Source organism: Carassius gibelio, chromosome A25 (assembly GCF_023724105.1).
Source record: "Carassius gibelio isolate Cgi1373 ecotype wild population from Czech Republic chromosome A25, carGib1.2-hapl.c, whole genome shotgun sequence".
NCBI lineage: Eukaryota > Metazoa > Chordata > Actinopteri > Cypriniformes > Cyprinidae > Carassius > Carassius gibelio.
In genome coordinates this window covers 13,791,340-13,815,088 of record NC_068395.1, presented here as the reverse complement: position 1 = coordinate 13,815,088, position 23,749 = coordinate 13,791,340, and the positions used below count along the sequence as shown (strand labels likewise).

At 35.1% G+C, this 23,749-nt stretch overlaps 1 protein-coding gene across 2 annotated transcripts; it reads right to left on the bottom strand.

Annotated features, from left to right (window-relative positions):
• Positions 1-1,921: 1,921 nt before the first annotated feature.
• LOC127946710 (carnitine O-palmitoyltransferase 1, liver isoform) lies at positions 1,922-23,343 on the bottom strand. Of its 2 annotated transcripts, none has more exons than XM_052543429.1 (19): positions 23,198-23,343; positions 17,581-17,739; positions 17,163-17,305; positions 15,628-15,799; positions 15,157-15,258; positions 14,811-14,948; positions 14,469-14,546; positions 13,451-13,558; positions 12,434-12,521; positions 8,374-8,569; positions 7,508-7,696; positions 5,978-6,083; positions 5,208-5,324; positions 4,963-5,127; positions 4,751-4,885; positions 4,512-4,664; positions 4,316-4,429; positions 3,615-3,707; positions 1,922-3,087 (listed from the first exon to the last, which is right to left on the bottom strand). In XM_052543429.1, the coding sequence occupies exons 2-19, from the start codon at positions 17,719-17,721 to the stop codon at positions 2,998-3,000; spliced, it is 2,328 nt and encodes a 775-aa protein (XP_052399389.1). In that variant the 5' UTR covers positions 17,722-17,739; positions 23,198-23,343; the 3' UTR covers positions 1,922-2,997. The 2 variants fall into 2 exon arrangements, with proteins under 2 accessions (XP_052399389.1, XP_052399390.1); XM_052543430.1 differs by lacking the exon at positions 12,434-12,521 and adding an exon at positions 9,954-10,038.
• Between the last annotated feature and the right edge of the window lie 406 nt (positions 23,344-23,749).

The following is a 23,749-nucleotide window of genomic DNA, read 5'->3' as shown; positions in this document are numbered from 1 at the left end:
CGATTTGTGGGTTTGTATGTACATTTGCTAAAGAAGAGAAGAGAAGAGAAGAGAAGAGAAGAGAAGAGAAGAGAAGAGAAGAGAAGAGAAGAGAAGAGAAGAGAAGAGAATCACACCAACAAACCCTCCACAATGTGGTCACTAGGGGTGCTGTTGTTAACAATTCTGTGAGGACATTTCCTTAGGGGCTATGATCAGTACATGCTGAAATAGACGTGTTGGTGCAAACCTTGCCTGTCAAAGGGTAAGAGCTAAATCACAAAAAAAGACGCTCTTTAAAAGATGGCCAGCTGGAAGATGCTGGAAATGTTCCTGTTTTTCTGTCCTGAAATCAGATCTTGCAGCTTAGAATGAAACGATCAAAACAAAACAGGTGTAAAGTTTTGGGCTGGGGTTCTCAACTCTGGCCTTCGAGATCCGCTTTACTGAAGAGTTTAGAGCCAACTCTAATCAAACCCACCTGAACAAGATGATCCAGTTGTTCAGGATCACTAGAACATTCGAGGCGGCTGAATTTGAACAAGGTTGGAGCTTAACTCTGTGGGAATGTAGACCTTGAGGACCAGTGTTGAGAACCCCTGGTATAAGGTAAAAATCAGATGTCCCCCCACCGCCTTCCTTCATAGAATGCTGCCATTTGCTCAGGGCTCTCATGCAGGAAAACCCAAGTCAGCGGCTTGGTCTAGGCCAAACCCTGTTTGCATAAGACCACACCAGTTTCTGTTTCTCATGCAGCTTAGTGTCTGGTGGGCTGCAATAGGAGACACCTCCATCCCTCCTTTGTGCAGCATTGTGTGATTTGGCTTGAGGAAGCAGTATTTGCATCTAGCAGTAATGCCTTTGGAGGAATTTGTACACATTTGTACATACTTCCTTTGGTTGCCTTTTTTTGGTTTGCATCATCCTGAGTCCAAGAGGTTCCTGCCACAGCCTTCTGAATGCCAGCACTTCCTGTCTCAACCTGTGTCTCCCTAATGGCAGAGCTCTCTTCGTCGCTGCTACTCACTGCTGCCAAAGGGGTTGAAATATTCTTGTCCAAGAGCTCTGCTTCTCCGGTTTCTCAATGCCGGTGCTGTCGGTCATGGCTGGCCCAGTGACCCCTGCCACAGGCACCTTCTTACCACCTTGGAGACTCCTGTAATGGCCCCAGCAGCCAAAGGTCCAACCTCAGTTGATCCATGGCCATCCAAAAGCCAGATCTTGGTCGTCTTGGTGCCAGAGGTTCCTGTTAAGGCTAATACATAGGGTGTTGTCGTGGTTCCCCTATCTCCAAGCTCCTTGCAATGCCAGCTCAGTCCCAGTGGATCCTTTCGTAGGCTCCCCAGAGGTTCCTCAGTACTCTCCGTAATGGTTACTCCAGTAATTCCTGACAGTTCTTGGTTGCACTGAGCTTTTGATCATTGCACCTTTGTTTTAGGACAATTCCTCGTTGTAAAGTATACTTCATAGATGTGTCATGTGAGTGTCTTTATAATTTTTCAGACTGTTATTTAACATCAGTAGTGTATTTCGCCATCTAGTGGTTACATAAGCTTAACGCCTTAGTACAGGAGTGTCTACTCCTGCTCCTGGAAGTCCACTGTCCTGCAGAATTCAGCTCCAACACACTTGCCTAGAAGTTTGTAGTAATCCTGAAGACCTTTATTAGCTGGTTCAGGTGTTTAATAAGGGTTGAAACTAAAATCTGCAGAACAGTGGCCCTTCCAGGAGCAGGTTTGGACAGCTTTGTTTACGTATTTGTCATATTATTACTTGAATAGTGATATATTCTTATGTATTTGCTTTATTTCATAACTATATTCCATAAATACACCACAGTGTGAAAAACTACATTTCAACCTTGAGAATATAGGAAAATAATATATACTTCCACTGCCCATTTTCCATAATCAACTAAAATGTGGCGCAGACAGATCAGATCGGTCTTAAAAGTCAACTTTTAATTTGTTTAAAAGCGTTTTGAATTACAGTAACAATGCCACACAGCTCCTATATCACACCACAACACACACTGTGGAAAATATGATTGCACACCACATCAAGTTAAGTGACACTTTCCCTTTAAATTGTATTCATTTTCATTCATGTTTACAATCAAGAATAATTATTATAATATTGAATCCATTAGCACACTTTCAGAAATGTTAGATGAGGAACTGGTAAATAAATAGCACACTTTTCTATCACTGAGAAACAACATATACAGAAAAATAAACCTTTTTATCCGTTATACCTGCGAATGAATGATTTTTGGCTTAGTTGGTAGTGCACTCAGAATGATGAATAATCATAGTGTGAATATACAGCTACATTATTACAGTATTTGGAGTGTTGTTTAAGTGACGGTCATGAGTCCATTAAATAAACAAATAAAAAACGTACATATGATAATGTTGACACTCTGCTGAGATTCTGTGACCATGCTTAAATACAAAAACACAAGTGAAAGAAAAATATGCACCATTGCCCTATATGTTTGAAATATTTGGCTTCTCCTCCCTGGATAACTTCCCCTGTGTCCTGCCACGGTGTTACTTCAGAAACAATTCAAGTCACAATAAAGTGAATACAGTAAATTAGTTGAAAACCTGAGTCTGAGTCATGTCTGAGTCATGTGTAGAAAAATGAAAGTCTGAATGTACAGCAGCACAAATCGGCAGCAGGTTTTCCAGGATCTTCTGAAGAACATTTCTAGCCCGTTCACATTCGCTAGAGATTAAGGCAACAGTGGATGAATACACACCCCCCCAACCCCCAAAAAAAGTCATACAGTCATATAATTCCCAAATCACAAAGTACGTCTTCTCCTTTACACTCCAAACAATGCAATTTCATCAAATGCCCAAATACCAACCTCCATCCTGTTTGAATTACCATTCTTTGAATTTGAATTAAAACCAACAATTACTCTGTACATGCCTAAAGAGCATCAGCCCTCTGTTGAAAATATTTTAAAACGATTTGCCTTGAGAAAGTGAGAAAACAGGAAGAGACAGATCACTTGTTGTTAGCTTTGTTGTCAAGCTGGAAAAGATCCAGCATATCCAGGATTGCCTGCCTGATGTTACATCCAAAGCGGTGAGAGTCCTATAAATCACAAGAAAAAGAGAACATTTTGATTTGACATATGTACAGAATTATTACAAATAAATTATATTTAATTATTATATCATATTATCAAATATTTTAATTATATATATACTGAATATGAATATACAATACCATTCAAAAGTTATATTTTTTTTTTTTTCTGAAATAAGTCAGTAATATATATATATAAATTTAAAGTAACTTCTCTATTTTAATATGTTTTAAAATATTACAACATTATAAATGACTTTATAATGTCACTTTTGACCAATTGAATGAATCCTAGCTGAATTAATTGGATGCTGAATAATTAATTTCTTAAAAAAAAACATTCAAAAACTACTTTATTTTAAATTATTAATTGTATAATATATATATATATATATATATATATATATATATATATATATATATATATATATATATATATATTATTTTTTTATTTATTATTATTATTATTTTATTTTATTTTATTTTTTTATCGTATTTTATATTTTATTTGAGATGTAATAAAGCGAACTCACCGTCTCTGGGCTGGAGTGTTTGCTGGATATATGAAAGTTGATGAGATCTTCTCCGAGAATAATATATGATACACCATAACCATCATCAGCAACCTAAACAACACACATATTGGTCACATATCCTCAAAAAACCCCAAAACAAAACAAAAAAAACTTTAACTATGTTAAACTGTTGTGTTAAACTTATTAAACCATGTAAAAAAAAAAAAAAAAAAAAAAAAAAAACGAAACCGAAAATTCTGCCTATATAGAGTATATTCAAAAGTTGGGTAAAGTAAGTGACAAAGAATTTAATAATTTTATTCAAAAAGGATGGATTAACCATAATCTATAATAACACATTATAATGTATTTTTTATAATTTATAAGTTTCTATCAAAATTACCATTCAAGTATCATAATACAAAATGTTTCTTGAGCATTTAATCCGAAGATTGTGACATCAAAGACGCTGAAAATTCAGCTTCGTATCACAGACATAAAATAAATGTTAACATACAAAACAGTTACTTTAGATTGTAATAATATTGAAAAGTGTTACTGTTTTTACTGTATTGTTGATCCAATGAATGCAGCCTTGGTGAGAGAGACCAATTAATCATGCCACCCAAAACTTTGACAACACTGTAAACCAAGATTTGAGATTTCCCTGAATCATGTCGAGGTAGGACAGAGTGTTAGAAACAAAATGTTGAACTCACAGGTCCAAATCCACCTCCGCTGGTGACGTATTCTGGATGCCTCTTCAAATCAAACAGATCGACCTGCTGGAGAGGGGTCTGACTGGTGGACAACCTCCAGGGCTCGGACAACACCTACAACACACCCAACGTATCACTATGAAATGTGACGAATCTGGGAAATGGACTGCATTTTAGCTTGTGGCGCATCTCACACCTCTTTGAGGAAAGCCGAATCTTCCCCGAGGTACTTTGACACCAGGTAGAGGCAGAAAAGATGGCGGTCGATGCCCTTTCCCGTCATGGCCAGTCTGTATAAGTCCTGATGCTTTTCTGCCGCCACTTTCAAAAGCTTCAGCTTCTCTTCTCTCTGGGGGGAAAAAAAAAAAACATGGTGGAATTAGCAGCAATTAGCAAACCCGTTGAAACTTAGCTGGCCATTAAAGTCAATCCCACCGTTGCTTTGTCATTCATCATGGCATGGACAAAATCACAGGTCTGAGTGGTGCAGGAGCGCACGGTCTCGGTGCGGCCCTCTCTGAACAGACGCGTCATGGAGGCTTCGTACGTCAGGCAGAACTTGCCTTTGTCCTAGAAGAGGAAAATGTGAACATATTACACAGCAGCCTGTGGAAAAATCCAAAGAATGGCTGAAGAATCGCTCGTACCCTGAAGTGCGCCAGCTGGAGGGCGATCTGAATGAAGCCATCGGGACTTGTCTTGCATCTCTTGATCAGGCCTTTGCCGAAGTCGTTGAAGGGGATGATGTGCATGTCCACATCGTCCGCCAGAGCTTTGGCCACTTTCAGAGAAGCGTGGATCACCGCCTGGCACTGTGCATGAAATTATATGAAATTATAGGGTGGATGAAAGTACAGCTTGTTTAAAATGCACAGTAAACATTTGAACTGACCTCCTCTGGGATGTCCCACTGCAGTCTCTGGGGTCCCGGCATGTTTGGATGGGGGTTTCCTTTGCAGTGTCCGTCCTCAGTATAGCCCAGTCTCACTGGATCCGATGACAAGACATGCTGCCATAATACAAACAAAAACAGTTCAAATATCACATGACATATACTACCTTTTTTGTAAGAATTTTGTTCAGTAGGGATGAATTGATAAAAATTTAGTGACAGGAAAGCCATTAATAATGTTAGAAATATTTAACAATATTACTGTTTTGTGATGAGCTGAGATTTGTCAGATTTTCACACAAAGCTATACTCTGACATGAGAAGACTTGAAATAAATCTATAATCTAACTGTTGACGGTAGCCAGTATTTGTATTTTTTCAATACTATGGAAGTCAATATCTACCATCAACTGTTTGGTTACGAACATTTTTCAAAATATATGTTCGACAGAAGAACAAAACTCACATAGGTTTGGAACAACAGGATTGTGAGGAACTGATCACACGATGTCCATTTTTAGGTGAAATGTATTTTTAAGGTCGTATAAGAAGTTTATTGTGCCCCCTATAGGCAGCACACCAAGTTCATATTACTATTCTGGGCTAATTTGTATACTTATAACAATAAATAAATAAATAAAAAACATAAGTGACTCAGATATTGAGCATTGCCATTATATATAAAAAAAATATATTTTGTAAAATAGGAATTTTCCTTCTTGCCAAAACAGCTCATGTATTTCAGTACTTAATTGATTTACAGTATTCACCTCCCACAAATGGCCAACGATGGGTGCATCAGCCCAGGAGTGTTCTGCATTCAATCCCATAGTGCCGTTCTTGAACACAATCAGATTGAAAGACTTGTCAAACCACCTGTAGACAAAAAAAAAAAAAAAAAAAAACACGCACGATAAAGTGAAAAAAAAAAAAACTTCAAACATATACTACCATTCAAAAATTTGGGGTCTGTAAGATATATATATTTTTATATTTTTATATATATATATATATTTTTTTTTTTTTTTTTTTTTTTTAATAAGTCTCATATGCTCTTATCTGCCATTTGCTCACAGGAATACCTCATGGACAGCAACCAGTCTGGCTCCAGAAATGAACATTCGACCGAGACTGCCTTGATCTCATTTGCTGAAGCCCTAAGACTGGCAAGAGTGGAATCCAAATCTTCAGTGCTTATCTTGCTGGATCTTCCTGCTGCTTTTGACCACTTGAGTGGTTTGAGTCTTACTTCTCAGATAGGTTCTTCAATATATCATGGAGGAGTGAGGTGTCCAAGTCACAACATCTAACTAGTGGGGTGCCTCAGGGTTCAGTTCTAGGACCACTTCTCTTCTCTGTCTACATGACATCACTTGGTTGTGTCATTCAGAAACATGGCTTTTCATATCACTGCTTTGCTGATGACACTGAAGTCTACCTCTCATTCAATTCTGATGATCTGACGATAGCTGCTTGCATCGCAGCTTGTCTAACAGATATTTCTTGCTGGTTGATGGACCATCACCTTCAGCTCAACCTTGCCAAGACAGAACTGCTCGGATCTCTTCAATCTACACTTGGCCCTATAAAACTAGCACTCTCTATTCTATTATTATTCATACTACATTTTCTTTTAAAAAAAAGCCTCCAACTGTAGCTTTCTCTATTCCATCCTTTTATTTTCTTTTTCTTTATTATAAAAATGACCCTCTAACACCAGCATTCTCTGATCTTTTTCTATTCTTTTGACTTGTTATAGCCACTGTGTTATTTGAATAAAAGCATCTGCTAAATGACTAAATGTAAATGAAATGTACTGTTCATCAAGGCTAAATTTCTTTAAAAATACAGTTAAACAGTAATATTGTGTAATATTATTACAATTTAACTGTTTTCTACTGTAATATGTTCAAATATAATTTATTCCTGTGATGCACAGCTGAATTTTCAGCATCATTACTCCACTCTTCAGTGTCATTTCTTATTATTATCAATGTTGAAATCAGTTTTTGCTGCTTAATATTTTAACGAAAAATGTGATACATTTTTTCAGGATTCTTTCATAAATAGAAACTTCCAGAGAAAAGCATTTATTTGAAATAATGTAACAATGCAATCAATTGAGTCCTTGCTAAATAAATTAATATGTATAAATCATCTATTAGTATTAATTAATTTAAAGAAATCTTACTGACCCCAAACTTTTGAACAGAACAGTTAATGAACAGAAATGTATTATGTTGCACAATAAGTGATTTTTATAATCCAATTTAATTATAACCAAGTGAGATGGTAGTCACCTGTCATAGCATTTTCCATGGAGCAGAGATTTGCCATAGCTGTCCAGCGACCGCACCGAATTCTCTGGATCATAACGCTGTTCGGTGTCATCCAGAGTAACAAAGAAAGCTGCTTTCTCCACGGCATCTAGAGACTGCTTGTTCTTCCCTTGACTGAAGAACTGTGAGCGGGCTTTGGCCCAGGGAACTCTGGGTAATGAGAAATAAAAGCAGAGATAAAATCACTTGGCTCTTTGCGTGTTCTTTAATGGGATTTGATCATATTTAAGTGAACAGAAAGAGAAGAAACAGCATCTGGTTCATGAATGAAAGCTGAAATGTACAGCTTTAGCAGCCACAGAAAGTCCTTTATTAATGCGATCTCGTAGACCATGATATTTAAAATACTGATTTTATGTATCTTTCAATATAATTTTGTATTATTATTTACCAGACATTTCAAGTTATCCCACCAAATATTTGTAAAATTAAATTAACAATTAAATTAATTTAATAAAAAAATACAAATAAAACATACCGTATTTTTCGGACTATAAGTCGCACCTGAGTATAAGTCGCATCAGTCCAAAAATACGTCATGATGAGGAAAAAAACATATATAAGTTGCACTGAACTATAAGACGCAATTATTTAGAACCAAGAGAAAACATTACCGTCTCCAGCCACGAGAGGGCGCCCTCTGTCGGCTGGAGATGGTAATGTTTTCTATTGGTTCATTTCTCTTGGTTTATGTCAAATTAATTTCGATAAATAAGTTGAACCTGACTATAAGTCGCAGGACCAACCAAACTATGAAAAAAAGTGCGACTTATAGTCTGGAAAATACGGTAATTCAAAATAAAACACAAATAATAATGAGCAGTGACCTGTCGCCTGCTGTCAAAGCGGCCAGCAGCTCCTCTCCTGGCTGAGGTTCGGATTTGTCCGCCAAGATCCTTTCAATCTGCTGCTCAATTTCTCGAGGCAACAGCAGCCGTCCGTCATAAAACATCCAGACCTTGTAAAAGCGTCCCTTGTGATACACAGCGATGTGTTTGCTCTCGTTCATGTGCTGGAGGACGTCTGATGAAGAATACGGATGAGAGGATGGAGGTGTGTCAGTGTGCATGAAAACAAACAAAGTAACATTACTCTGTAGTTCATCCAATAATTATTTGTGCAGTTTAAATTAGGTACAATGTGTTATATTTTGGCTGATTTTGTCAAGGGTTAGAGGATTAATGGCAGTCAGTAGACGATGATGAGAAAAGCAAAAGGTGAGGTGAAAAGGGAAAAGTAGATGAGAAGAAAGACCAAACACAGACTTGTTTTTCTACACTGGATTTGTTTAAGTACACACACACACACACACACACACACACACACGTTACATAATAATAATAATAATAATAATAATAACTGTTGTTGTTATTATTATTTTTACTTTTAAGTGCACTGATTATATATTATTATTTATTATTATCATTATTGATTAGTATAGTGCTAAGTATTTTTTGTGTTCAATCATTTTAATCATCATCTTTAATAGAAAATTATTTTTATATTTATTACTGCTGCTGTTTTGATTATTATATGTATTTTATTGTTTTTGTTTTTCTGCATTGATAGTATACATGCACTTTAAATTAGTTCAATATTAATCATCATTGTCATCATCATTATCATCACTAAAACTATCATTATTATTATTATTGCATTAATATTATTGCATTATTGCATTAATATTATTTCATTATTGCATTAATAGAATACCTGCATTTAAAGTTTTTATTATTATTGTTAACTTAATTAGTTCTTGTACAAAGTTATATTAATATAAGTACTTATTATAATTATATTGTTTTTTGTTTTCTGCATTAATTGTATACTTGCACTCTAAATTAGTTATTATAATTATTTGATCTATATTTTAATTCAGTAATAAAGACCCTACAATAAAATTAAAAGACCCTAAATACCACATATTTCTACTGTTTTAGCCTATTATTATTATTATGAAAACAATATTGTATCACATTAATTTTCAAAATAGTAATGCTGTAGATTAAGTCATTAAATAAAGTATATTTGTTAGCTACTAAACTGGAATAAATTCAGCTCTTATAACCTCTTGAATTTATTACAGTATGTTATAAATCAGTAGCGATAAAAATAACAGAGATCTTTGGCTGGCACCACTAGTATACGGCCAGACGGGTGTAAAAACATGTTATTTCCTGTTCCTCATTCATCTGTTTCAGATATAAGGGTTAATCATTAAATCACACAAACAGGTTATCAAGTTATGAAACAGTTAAGCACACAAAACGAAGTCCTCGCCATCTGCTTTCCCCAGAAACGCCAAATCCAAATCACAAACCCTCATGCAGGTTAGGCCCACAGCAGTCACTAGCTAGCATCTAAAGGAGGACTGGTTGTGAAATCAGGCAAGAGAGGGAAGCTCTACCTGTTTCTACACCGGGGACTCGACTGGTGTTGAACATACGCTCGTACTGAGATGAGCACATGGGGATAGTGTTCAAAACCATGAGCTGTGGGGCAGAACGCAAGGTCAAACACTAACAGGAAAAACAAGGAAGAAACCCAAAATACCACTATAGAGACCCGTAGAGGGAAACAGAGTAATGGAAAACTGGAAACAAAAAAGAAAAAGTGGAAGGAATGAACGAAGGATCATCAGGAGAGATTAATTCATATGGTGACCAGCCTCTGGATAACAGCACAGCAGCGAAATAACAAAACGGCCTACAGTAATATCTTCTAAAAACAAACAGAAAAACAGTGGTGACCGATATAACAGTCAGGCAGATACAATATATGATCATTCTGATATTTGATCATTTGAAAGTGGTCGTCTGATGTGTGTTTTCTAATGTTTCAGGCTAATTCGTGTAAGGTGACTGATGACCAACTGAGAGAAAAAACTAAAATACAGCTCAATGTAAAGATTTCAAACGCAATATTGAAAACATTGCAAAAGTGTAGGCAACAGTTATCTTACAAAATACTATTATTTTAGATTATGTCAAGGTAGATATATATATATATATGAATTATTACTTATTATATAATCAAAATAATTTAATATGATAAAAAATAAGAATTACAAAAACATGAAAAAATAAACTATATAGAAACAAACTGTGCCAAAATCCAAATAAAGAAAACCATACAGGTTGTAAATGGCATGAGGGTGATTCAAATAATAGTAATAATAATATAAAATAAATACATTACAATAAAATATACTATAAATATTATCAATACCAAATAATAATAATAATAATAATAATATAAAAATGTATTAATATTATGATGATCATTATAATGAATTAGTGGTTGACCGATATATCGTGAAAGCCGATATATGGCATTTTTCATTATCGGCATCGGCCGATAAGCTCTTCTGCTTGGGCGATGTGTTCCAGGTGGGACTTTTATTTTGACAGCGCTGAGAGCGACAGCGTCTGAACACACACAGTGCTCACACTCTCTCTCTTGTTCGTCGTCATTGTTAACAGTTCTTTCTGATACGGGTAGAAGTCTATCTAATAATCAGATGGAACAGTTAAACAAAGGAATTTATGTATACAGAAAGTATTATAATGATTGCTTTTATATTAGGCCTATTAGTAATAGAAAGTGAAGCATTATAATACTTTCTCATTTGCTATCAGCATTGAGTAAATACTTATTTAGATAATTTAATAAACAAATCTTTGAATGACTAATGAAGATTTAATTTCACAAATCTTGCAAACTCAGTCGAATCCAGCTGTGAGATCCTGTGGTGTGCATTTTTATCCAGCATGATCACTCTGTATGACCATCAGTCTTTTTTTTTTTTTATGTGCGCTATATGTACTTTATTTGAAAATATGATTCCCAATGCACACAAACTTCCCAGAATACTGAGTGCCCTGTTGGTTACAGCGTTTACTTTTTTTTTATATATTATAATTTTATAAAATATTTATTTATTTGTGAAAAATACTGTAATCTAAAGTATAATTATGTTTCTTTTAAATTTTTTTTTTTAATCCATTGTCAAATGATTTCAAATGTCTTAAATATTAATAATAATATTTTTTTTACAATTATGTCGGCTATCGACCCCCTCTGCTTTCCAAGATATCGGCATTGGCTGTAAAAAAAACACATATCCGTCGACCACTATAATGAATTATTATGTGTTTAATTATTTGTAACTATTTATTATTTTTAACTACCTATTTTTATAACTGGCTGATATATTGGTGTATTACTATTATTGGTTATTATTAAAAGGAGAAGGAATCCAGAAATGTTCGAGAGAGAGAGAATTGAATATTCTAAGATGTTATAATAATCAGTTCCATTACTGTGATGTTCATTTAATTATTATTATTGTTATTATTTATTATTGTTATTTTTTCCTATATATGTACACTAAGCTTTGGCAATACTGTATCATTTACATTCATGCCAATAAAGCAATATATATATATATATATATATATATATATATATATATATATATATATATATATATATATATGTTATGTGATTAATATAATAATAATAATAATAAATAATAATTAATACATTTTATAATAATACATTATTAATTATTATGATTTTTTCAACTATTTACCTATTTTTATAACTGGCCGATATATTGATGTATCACTATTATAGGTATTGGTTAACAATCATAACCAAGAGCTGTCTAAGAGAGATTTGGTCTCAGCTGCTATCATTAAATTGCATCATCTTCCACCCTGCTCTCTAGAAATCAGCTCATCAGTGGACCACTGGAAGTCAATAAGCTCTAGTGTTGTCTTGTCTGCTGTGCTGTTGTCCTGAGGCTGAGGAGGCCGCTGCTGGAGCTGATGAAGGGGTGCGGACAAGCCCCTCCTCTCGGGATGGACAAGCCCCTCCTCTTACCTGTCTCCAGCCCGGGAATGCGGGACGTGTTAAACATCCGCTCCCACTGTGCCGAGCACAGCGGCACTCGCTTCTCCAGCAAGTATAACTGTGCATGTGGTGAGTGAGAGCACACAGCAACACAGACACGTCCGGGAGCGAGGAACAAAACACAAGGTTGTTTATGAGGGGGATGCTTTTATAGTCATGCACACAGAGTTTAGGTGGTTAAAGAGAGGCATGGTATGACAAGAAGTCAATTTAACATGGTTAAATTGGTAGAATGGTAGTGTATGTTTATACATAAACATAATATATTATATATTTTATAATATATAATTTGCTATACAAGTAGACATTACTACATGGTCAAATAATTGCATAAAATGTATCTGTAAATAAAAGCAAGAATCTAAATAAGCACATGCCTCTTCGTTTGCTTCAATTAGGTCAAACACTATGTGATAATAAAAGTTAATGTTTCTTCTGAAGTTAGAGTAGTAGTTAACCTCCACTGACCCTGACCTATGAAACATTAATAATTACACTAAAGATAATAGCTCACCCAAAAGTAAAATTCATTACCATTTACTCATTGTGATTTTCTAATGATCCTGAAGACATTGATTAGCATGCTTACGTGTGTATGATAATGGTTAGAGCTATTAACTCTGAAGGAAAGTGGATCTTGTGGGCCAGATTTGAGGATCCCTGCTCTATGACTTTATCTTGTGCAACACACAAGGAGATATTTTGCATGATGCTGCACATATAGAAGTAATTTCATTTAACATCAATCACACAAGGGTGAATAAGATTTTAAAGTTTTTTTGGGGTCTCACAGAAAGCTGTCGTTTGAGTTATTTTGGCTACTATTAAGGTTGTTGTTGTTGTTATTGAATCTTGAAACAAATTCATTATTCTTGTATAGAATGAAGGTTAAAAAGATTGTATTCAGTTTAGACAATATTGATGAATGTTTGTGTTACAGACTCTACTGAGTAAACTTATCTTCTATCTATCTAAACTTAAACTCACTGGTTTGATCTGCGCTCTGTCCAGTTTTCTTCTGTACATCATGATGGCGTGGATGGAATTACCAGCACGGGCGGCTTGATTTGTAGTGGGGATCACATAGAGGAAGTCCTGATAAACACAGAGAAAGTGACTCTCCTGAGATGCTGCCATTGAACAGTGCTATGAATTTATTATACAAACCACCTGGAGTTAAATGAGTTAAAGCAACTTTCCAAAAATTGTTGCCATAACCCAGTTGGTAGATTTCTAGTTTTTGCTAGTTTTAGAAAAATTGTTTGCTCTACAAGCAAAACTTAATATGAATTTGTTATTTTCTACACTACAAAAACTAGTGCTGTGACCTGGATGTTAGATTTAAAAAAATAGTTTGTGCTAACAGCAAAACTTAATATGAATTTGTTAATTTCTACACCACCATGTGCCGGATGTTAGATTTATAAAAATAGTTTGTGCTACAAGCAAAACCTAATGTCAGTTTGTTAATTTCTACAACTCAAAACTTGGTGCCGTGACCCGGATGTTAGATTTATAAAAATAGTTTGTGCTACAAGCAAAACCTAATGTCAATTTGTTCATTTCTACAACTCAAAACTTGGTGCCGTGACCCGGATGTTAGATTTATAAAAATAGTTTGTGCTACAAGCAAAACCTAATGTCAATTTGTTCATTTCTACAACTCAAAACTTGGTGCCGTGACCCGGATGTTAGATTTATAAAAATAGTTTGTGATACAAGCAAAACCTAATGTCAATTTGTTCATTTCTACAACTCAAAAATTGGTGCCATGACCCGGATGTTACATTTATAAAAAAATATTTTGTGCTACAAGTAAGACTTAATATAAATTTGTCAATTTTTACACCACACAAATAGGTGTCGTGACCAAGGTGAAGATTGAGCAAAGCCTAATTAATCTAAGATAGTTAATTTTGTATTTTGATTAAATTTCACCATCATGATTTTCTTTTCTTTTTTTACTTTAGCAAAATCCAGATAAACCATTGCATATCATTCTTGCCATTGCATAGTAGTTGCTGTTGACCATGATTGGTCCTCGACCTCTGAGGTAAATATACTCCTCCCACCAGTCGCTGACCTAGGAGGATGATAGTAGAACAAAGTTAAATATCCATAATCCAAGGTATGACATAAATCTCAAATAAAAGTAACTTAAGGTTGATTATTTAAGAACCATCATGCTATTTTGAAAGAAAGAAAAACTTCAAAAAGGTCCAGAGGCATTTTTATAATGAGATATGATAAAACTGCACATTATTAAAAGAATATATATATATTCAAAAATCCCTCAGGAAAAGTTGTTGAAAATGATTTTGAACAGTTGAGAAAAGAGCGAACTTACATAATTGGAGGCCCACCAGGATTTGAGTTTCAGGTACCATTGCAGTTTGGGGCCCAAGTTCTTCTCAAAGTCCTTTGCCAACCCCTCCATACGCTTGTACTGTTCATCGTCCATCAGAGGACGAGCTGACTCAAGGTACTGAAAAAAATAAAATGTGTAAATATATATATATATATATATATATATATATATATATATATATATATATATATATATAGATAGATAGATAGATAGATAGATAGATAGATAGATAGATAGATACATAGATAGAAAAAAGAAGTGCACTGAAAATTCAGTCATATTTGAACTAATATTTTTGATAATTGTTTGAAGAAGCTTGACTTACTCTTCTAACAGTGTCTTTTATAGGTGGCACTGGTAACCGTGGAATTGAACTCTGGAAGCTGTACAGCATTGGCTTTGGCCCCGAAAATAACTTCACCAACACCTGTGTGGACAGCGTTAAAATTTGGTCAAGAGTCAAACATGAGACAGGCATGAATCTTCCAATTATAAAACCAGACCAGTTCTTGTGAACAGCTGTATATCAAAACCTGACACAATGACGCAGAGATAACTCCAAAATTAATGACTACAGCAGTGCTGAAATTGTGTTATAAAACAAACTTATTAGACTTTGGACTCTCTCTGAATATTATGTAGTGAAATATTTACAGCACTGGGAGTGTTAAAGGTAAAGTGCACCTTAAAGTGAAAACTCTGGGTCATATGGACTACAAAAATCCAAAAGTTGCATAATGTTTGGGTTATTTATTATTCCTTTAAGTGATCAATTCTCCATCAGGGCCACACTCACCAACCAAATCTTTGTTTTTAAGGAAAAAGATCCATGTCGATTGAACATCCAGCCGTGCCAGGACAGCAAGTACTTGAGGACGCTCCTCGAAACGAAAGTCACAGCAATCCACAATCCGGTCCCAATCAGCACACCACCAGCAATACACTGCCCTTCTTCTGTTACGTACTTACTGCAGGGAAACACAGCTATTAGGTGAGCAATTAACTGCAGGGAACTTTCAAAAACACTGTAGTTATTAGTTTGTTTGCTGTTTTTTCAGTACTTTATGATAATATCAACTAAAATAGTTCAAATAGTCTAAGATTCTTCATTTTTAAATGACAGACATGGTAAATATATTATTAAAATAATACTTAAAATAATAGTGTTTAATAATTTACTCATCATTTTTTAATTATTAAAATGATAAAATATTCAATCATCAAAAATCATAATGATTTTTTTATTATCAGCACTGCAGTTAAAGGGGCGGTCACACTGCACTTTTCGTTCCATTGACTTCCATTCATACGAATGCGAATGCGTCAGACCGGAAACGCAGGTTCATGCGAAAAATTTCGCATTTCGCTGCGTTCGAAAGTTCAAGTTTGGTGAACTCTGACCTGCGAATTCGCATCACGTGAAGTTGTGTGACCAATAGATGATCGATTCTACGTGACCTAAAATAAAAAAATGAAGGAAGTGCTAATGTCAGCCATAGTGCAGCATCCTATTTTATATAATACATATTTAAAAGATAATAAAAAAAGAAGCCGCATGGTTCGCAGTGTCAATGGAAACAGGAACAGATGGCACATTTGAATGAGGACACGTTCTATAATTTTTAATTGTTAAGTGTGTATATATTTATAAAGAGAGAGAGACAGAGAGTACAATATAATAAGACGCTTTCGACGCCGTCGCAAAAGACACAGTACAAGCACAGATTAATTCATGTTGTGATAACTGAGGGGAAACCGTTATATCTTGCTCTCGCCCATATTCACAGCGGCGTCCGAAATAATTTTGCACGTTCAAAGGCTAGTGTGACCGCACCTTAACAGCGTGTGATAAACATTTATTTTATAACAATGTAATCTGTTTTGAAGATAAAAGATTAAAAGAACTACAAACAGAAAAATCTGATTCTTGAGCTTTTTTTCTTTAAAGTTTCGTACTACAGGTACAAAGCAGAGTTACGAAAACAACAAAACAAACACAAAACTAACTATAAACAAGACATTTACTAGTTAAACTACAAAACAAAGAATCAGACCTTTGTGTTTGAATGTCTTTTGACTTTAGAAAGCTATAATTTTTAACAAAAAAAAACCTGTAGTTAAACCTACAAAGCAAAGAATCAGACCTTTTTTTGTTTTCATGAGACTCTGAATTTCAGACTGCTTTAATTTTCATATTAACAGGATTGTCACATTAAATTATGATCATTTTCACTACAGAAGAATGGCATTTTGTCTTTTTTATCTTCCAAACATATCCTAATAACTTGCTAATAACTAACGACAAACAGGTGGCCGTTTTTTGGTATTTACCTGATTGGTAGGTGTTTAGACAGTTTAGTGAACATCCCAAGGGAGGGGTCTATTTTGGCATATTTGGTTGTGGACATGTAACCCACCAAAACAACCAGCAGCCCTGAGGGGCTTCCAGGATAAACCCCAGTCATGACACCATTCTACAGAAACACAACATAATATCACATTATGAACAGAACAGAACAGAACAGAACAGAACAGAATAGAATAGAATAGAATAGAATAGAATAGAATAGAATAGAATAGATGCAAAGCTTTTTACTTAGAATTCATAAGAGTTGATATTCTAATAAACTTTTATTAAAATGGACTTTGCAGTCATTTCCAGAGAATGAACGATCCTGAAAAATTCAATGAAACATTGATATGTTACTGATAATGTATTGAATCATTAGGAGGACAGTTGTGAGGTCACCTTGAACCTGATGAACCTCTTCTTCCAGGAGTGGAGGCCAGAGAGGTAGACCTGGCGCAGGGCCTCGTGACAGAGGTGCAGGTCGATGCCATCAGGAGTGACGGTGAACTGGAAGGCCACCGCCTGATGTGCTTCTGCCATGCTGACTGTACACTCACACTGTGACAGAGAAGAGTAAGATGGCAGTTACACAAGAGTCATAATCAGCGTAGATTAAATACATGACTCACAATGCTGAGGAGTGTGCTGGAACTTTATAAATGGTTTCTATGATAACATAAACAACATAAAATAACTACTGCTCCATGGCACAGTGATAATGCTTCTAGATTGCATTTAAATATATATATAAAATATATGTATTTTATTTTAATACAACATTTTCATTACAAATGATATCAGATGATGAAAGTTGATTTGAAAAAGTAACATGAATTGAAGGAATAGTTCACCCAAAAAACTTCCCCTCAGACCATCCAAGATATAGATGAGTTTGTTTCTTCATCCCATTTGGAGAAATGTAGCATTACCAGTGGATGCTCTGCAGTGAATGGGTGCCGTCAGAATGAGAGTCCGAACAACTGATTAAACTATCACAATAATCCACAGGACTCCAGTCCATCAGTTAATGTCTTATGAAATGAAAAGCTGCGTGTTTGTAAGAGATAAATCCTTACCTTCAAACCAGCGCTTCTAACAAAAATATATTACAAATATGTTACGTACCATAAATTAACATCGCTTTCTTCGGTCTCGCCTGAATCAGGAGAGAAATATGTTACAGGTGAAATCAGTCCAAAAATAGTTCTAAACAAATATGGCGGTGGATTTTGATGTGAGAGGACAGCATGAGATCGACTTTTGCTGTTTTAACTTCAAAATGTAATTTCTGTCCAAATATGAGTCCATAATCCAAAATAATGCTTCTGTCAGTAAAAAAGCAGCCATCTCCTGTTGTTTCTCACATATTTGTTTAGTACTGTTTTGGACTGTTTTCACCTGTTTCTCTCCAGATTCAGACAAGCCACCTTATCACTGGAGAAAGAAATATTATGGTACATATCGTATTTATTATATATTTTAGCTAGAAGCACTGGTTTGAAGTTAAAAGCCTTTTAATGATGGATTTGTTTCTTTCAAACTCGCAGTTTTTCACTTCACAAGACATTACTTGATGGACTGGAGTGCTGTGGATTACTATGATGTTTTAATCAGCTGTTTGGACTCTCATTCTGATGGCACCCATTCACTAAAGAGGATCCACTGGTGAACAACGGATGCAATGATAAATTACTCCAAATCTGTTTTGATGAAGAAACAAACTCATCTACATCTTAAATCAGTGGCATGCAGACGTGCCCCTTTAATTGCCAATGTTAAAGTGCCCTTTTAGTCTGATTTAGGTGACACTAGACCACAATTTTACCGTAGGAGAGCACATTCTCTGCAAATATTCATTTTTGGGTGAACTATTTCTTAAAAAAAAAAAAAAAAAAAGTACATGAACAAACATCGTATTACATAACACAAAGCCATGTTTTTTAAAATATGTTGTTGTAATAAAACATTAGCTGTAATCTAATCGCGTTTGCTCTGCCGTTCAGTGTGACCTCAAGCATTTAACTTTATGATATAACAGAGCGGATTACAGAAAGTGCTTTATTCACGACCTCTGTGACTCTTTCACAAGCACTTGTGTTGTGAACATCGCTCTGATGTAAACAAATAGAGCTGCATGGATGTTTGACAGGTCACAAGGATCTCTGACTTTTTGGAGCAATCATAACATGATAGTTTAAACAATGCACTATATTTAATATAACGGGAGATAACTGAAATAGAATAGAATACCCTTGTGAAAAAGAATATACACTTGTAACATATATATATATATATATTATAATAGGTCATATATTATACGCTATATACTGTATATTTTACTTACAAACCATATAATGCAGATTACATTTAACAAAAGGCAACTAAGTGCACTTGAAGAGAGTCCACTTTATTGAATATGTTTCTTTACACACTTTAGTACACTTTTAAAAAGTGTCAAATCAAAAGTTTTAAAGTACATTTTAAATCATTATTTTGAATCCTCTTTTATAATGCTCTAAAGAAGTACACTTGCATTGATGTGTTGACTACAATACTAAAGTACAGAATTATTGCTTTAATTAGTAATATTACACTTAAAGATACTATATTTTGAATGACTACATTATCAAATTATTACAAATGTGATAACAAATAATTTTTAATATATGACAGTAGATTATATTATATATCATACATTATAATTTATTTTAGTGCAAATTAGGACATTCAGCATTACGTGTTCACCATATTTCAATGGCAATAGAAGTAAATATAAAATTACTGAGTCCGAACCGCGGTTCGCTTGTGTCATCAAGCCAGCAGCTGTTTACCCCGTTGCTTGGTAACTACAGCGCAGGAGAAGGCGGCAAATGCATAACATTACTCTCTGCACTTTTATGTATTAAGTTTTTGAACTGTTCGTTTTGTTGATAAAGCTTCGGTACATAACGGCACTTGCGTCTGTCTTACGAATTTACTGAAAATGCTCTAAAGAACGTTGAAGACGAACATAAATGAGATGTACAGCTCTCTGCTTGCAGCGCGTCAGTCACGCTCATCAGGAAAGTGAGTGAAACACATCCCGCGATTTGGTACGATTGCTTTCACATTAGCAGCGAACCGAACCAGAGTTCACATGAAGTGTACCAAAGACCACCAGTTTTAAGCGGACTCGGGTACGGTTCGCGGGTGCGCATCCGAGTACGGAAGACAGCGTTCACATCATCCAAACGAACCGAATTCTGACGTCAATCAACCCAGGGTGCGCACCAAAAGTGCTAGTGTGAAAGCACCCTAACTGAGGCTCTACAGTGATCTGTCAGACACATTAAAGAGCCACAAAACGGTATTTATTGTTTAAATTTTTTTTTATAAAATGACCAAATATGAAAGTTGAGACTTTGTTTCATATTAAAAGTAACCTGCTCTGTCCTGTCTGTCAGCATGTTGTCAGTGTCCTCTCTGCTCCGCGATGTATATTTCACTGTGTCGGACAACAGTAACTAAAGGGGGAGGGTCTTTGCGAACGGTCAATTACAAACTTCAATAAATATGCAAGCCATGATCTAAAAGTAAAAACTGTGAATGAGCAGGACTGTGACAGTGAGAGGGCTTACAGCCTACTTGCATAAATGGCATTGTTATGCCAACATTATGCGTCACTAAAAAAAATGTTGCACTAAAACAGGAGTTATTGTTGCATTTTAACATTTAAGTTGCAACATATTATGAACTTTCTCAGCATCTGTATCATTTTCGGCTAATAAATTGCAAATTGGGGCATGTTGCAAAGCAGTCCCATCTCTTCTCCAGTTCACTATCACCCTGTGAGAATCTCTGTCATTGAAAGTGAGGCCGTGGTCAGCCTCCCCAGAATTGGCAATGCCTTCTTGCTAATCTTTGGACTTATGCACTACACCTCAATTATCCCAAAGCACTGACTATCAGTTTTGAATTCACTCAAAAGATTTTACTTTGTCTGGAAAGTGGTAAACTGTCACCCAGGATGCAGACCCTCAAGAATGACTTGATGGTGTAGAAACTCATCTAAAAGAAGGCTGCAGTGTAAAGCATTATAAAAGACTAGTTCAAAGTTATCTCCTTTTGTCTAAGTAATGCCTCAAAAAGTTACTGCACATTCAGCCAATAGGCCCAAGTCTGGCAACAAGTCTGACTCTTTAACCATTAGGCCACTACTGCCATGAAATATGAAGAAGCATATTTAAAAAAAATTAAAATAAATACATAAACACTCTAAAGTTCAGATCATTTTATTTCATGTACATTTAAACTATCATACATTTTTATTAGCACTAGCAATTAAGTGTTTCTTTTAAATTATATTATTTCCATAGTATGTACTCTTTTTAAAAAGCATGGAAACTAATGGCAAACTACGCCATCTGAAACCAATTATGAAACTACAGAGATTCTGTAGCACCACAACCACACACATCTCTTAACATCCCGACCAGCAGAACAGAAGAATGAACTCGACCTGAATTTGGGGGCGGGACTATCGGTTTGTTCAACCAATGGCAGATGAGAGACTCTTCCAGAAGGCAAATGTGAAAAGCCATGATTCAAACGTTTCTATTTAAATACACAATAAATAAATATATATATATATATATATATATATATATATATATATATATATATATATATATATATATATATATATATATATATATATATATATATATATATATATATATATATATATATATAAGAATAATGTAATTACATAATGTAATGTAAATTATTATTATCATAAGTAAATAATATATTACAGTTAACAACTTCAGACTGTCTTGCTGCTTTCTACTTTACGCACATAAATACAACAATATAATAATAATATTGTAATTAATTGTTTACAACAGTGACATTTTGATCATCTAGCGCATATCTAATAAAGAATACTAACTTACTAAGGGGTCAGAGTTGTGTAAGGAGGCAGTGTGGTCACGTGACCGGTGCGGTGGAAACTAGGCGAAAGGTCACGCGCGACTGTGATGATGATCATACACGCGATGCTCAACGCCATTATGGCTCACATGGCAATATGCTTTAATACGCTGGTATTAAATATTCTTCCATGTGTACTGAGTTATTTGATCATACAGTAGAAAAAGGACCAAATGTTTGTATACCCATTTGCATAGGCCCTGTTCGACGAGAACTAGTAAATTAAAGGGACAGCTCCCCAAAATATGAAAAAAATTATTATTAATTTACTCACACTAATGCTATTCAAACACTGCAATACTAATTTTATTCTGTAGAACACAAAATGAGATGTTAGCCACAGTTTAGGAAATTGCATTCACTTTTATTGCATTTTTTTCTCCCTTAAAATGAAAGTGAATGGTGACTGCTGTCATTCTGCATAATATCTCCTTTTGTGTGGGTCAACATGAGGGCTAGTAAATAATTATATAATTTTACATGTTGGGTTATTTATTTCTGAGTTAAAGCGACAACATATACGTTATTATTATCTCTAAATGTAACACGTATGGCTGCGCGCAAAGCTATTTGTTGTGTTGAGTAATTCGTAATAATTCTCAATAGTAAACTGACTGCACCGAAACAAATCAGCAAGAGGACAAACACTTTGACAAGTTCGCTGATAATATTGCAATCGATAACTGAAATCAATCAAAGTTGTTGCGCGCGCATAACAGCAGCAATGCCCCACAGAGCCGGCACCCATTGACCTCGTCCTGCAACATTCAGCTGCTCTTGAGTGTCGGAATGTAAACACATGCATGTATTTATTTATAAACATAAAATCATAGATGACATCCATTAATGTTTTATTCAAAGAAAAACTGCGTTGCCGTCCGGAATCCCCTTGTGTTTCGTATAGGATATCTGTGTCAAACCATAAGGACAAAAATATCCCAGGCTGTGCGCTCGTGCACTTTCACCTACTTAACCGGTGTACGAGCTCCACATTCAGTCTCAAGCAGCTGCGGGAAAACAGGGCCGATTCATTCTGGATTCTTACCTCTGCGACTCTTCCTGATGAATGGACGACGTGGATTACTGATCACCGTTTTGCCGCCGCCTGCTTTAAGTGTGAGCTTGAGCTATGAATGAATGTAATAATAAGGTTAATTCACTAGATCCGCCCCTCACCGTGACGTCACGCCGCATGGATAGCGACGCCTTGCAGGATTGTAAATGTGACGTAAGAGGAATCCGTTTCCTCTCTCTCTCTCTCTCTCTCTCTCTCTCTCTCTCTCTCTCTCTCTCTCTCTCCCTCGCTCAGGGAAAGGTAAAAATATCTGGGAATTTTATATTTACGAGAAAATCATGAAAATTCTTAATATATTATTTAATACTTAATTTTTTAATTATTTTTTTGATACAGCCATTAAAATATCTATCTATCTATCTATCTATCTATCTATCTATCTATCTATCTATATCAAATTATATTATATAAAAATGTAAAAAGTACATTGCAAGCTAAATATAGATATTTCTTTATTGTATTTTTTATAAACGTGTGTGTGTGTGTGTGTGTGTGTGTGTATATATACATATATGTGTGTGT

Coding starts and splice junctions, on each gene's coding strand:
- LOC127946710 (XM_052543429.1), bottom strand. CDS start 17,721: ATGGCAGAAGCACATCAGGCGGTGGCCTTCCAGTTCACCGTCACTCCT. Junction 15,800..17,162: donor TCTAAACACCTACCAATCAG/GTAAATACCAAA, acceptor GTTTCCCTGCAG/TAAGTACGTAACAGAAGAAG. Junction 5,128..5,207: donor AGTGGGACATCCCAGAGGAG/GTCAGTTCAAAT, acceptor TTTCATGCACAG/TGCCAGGCGGTGATCCACGC.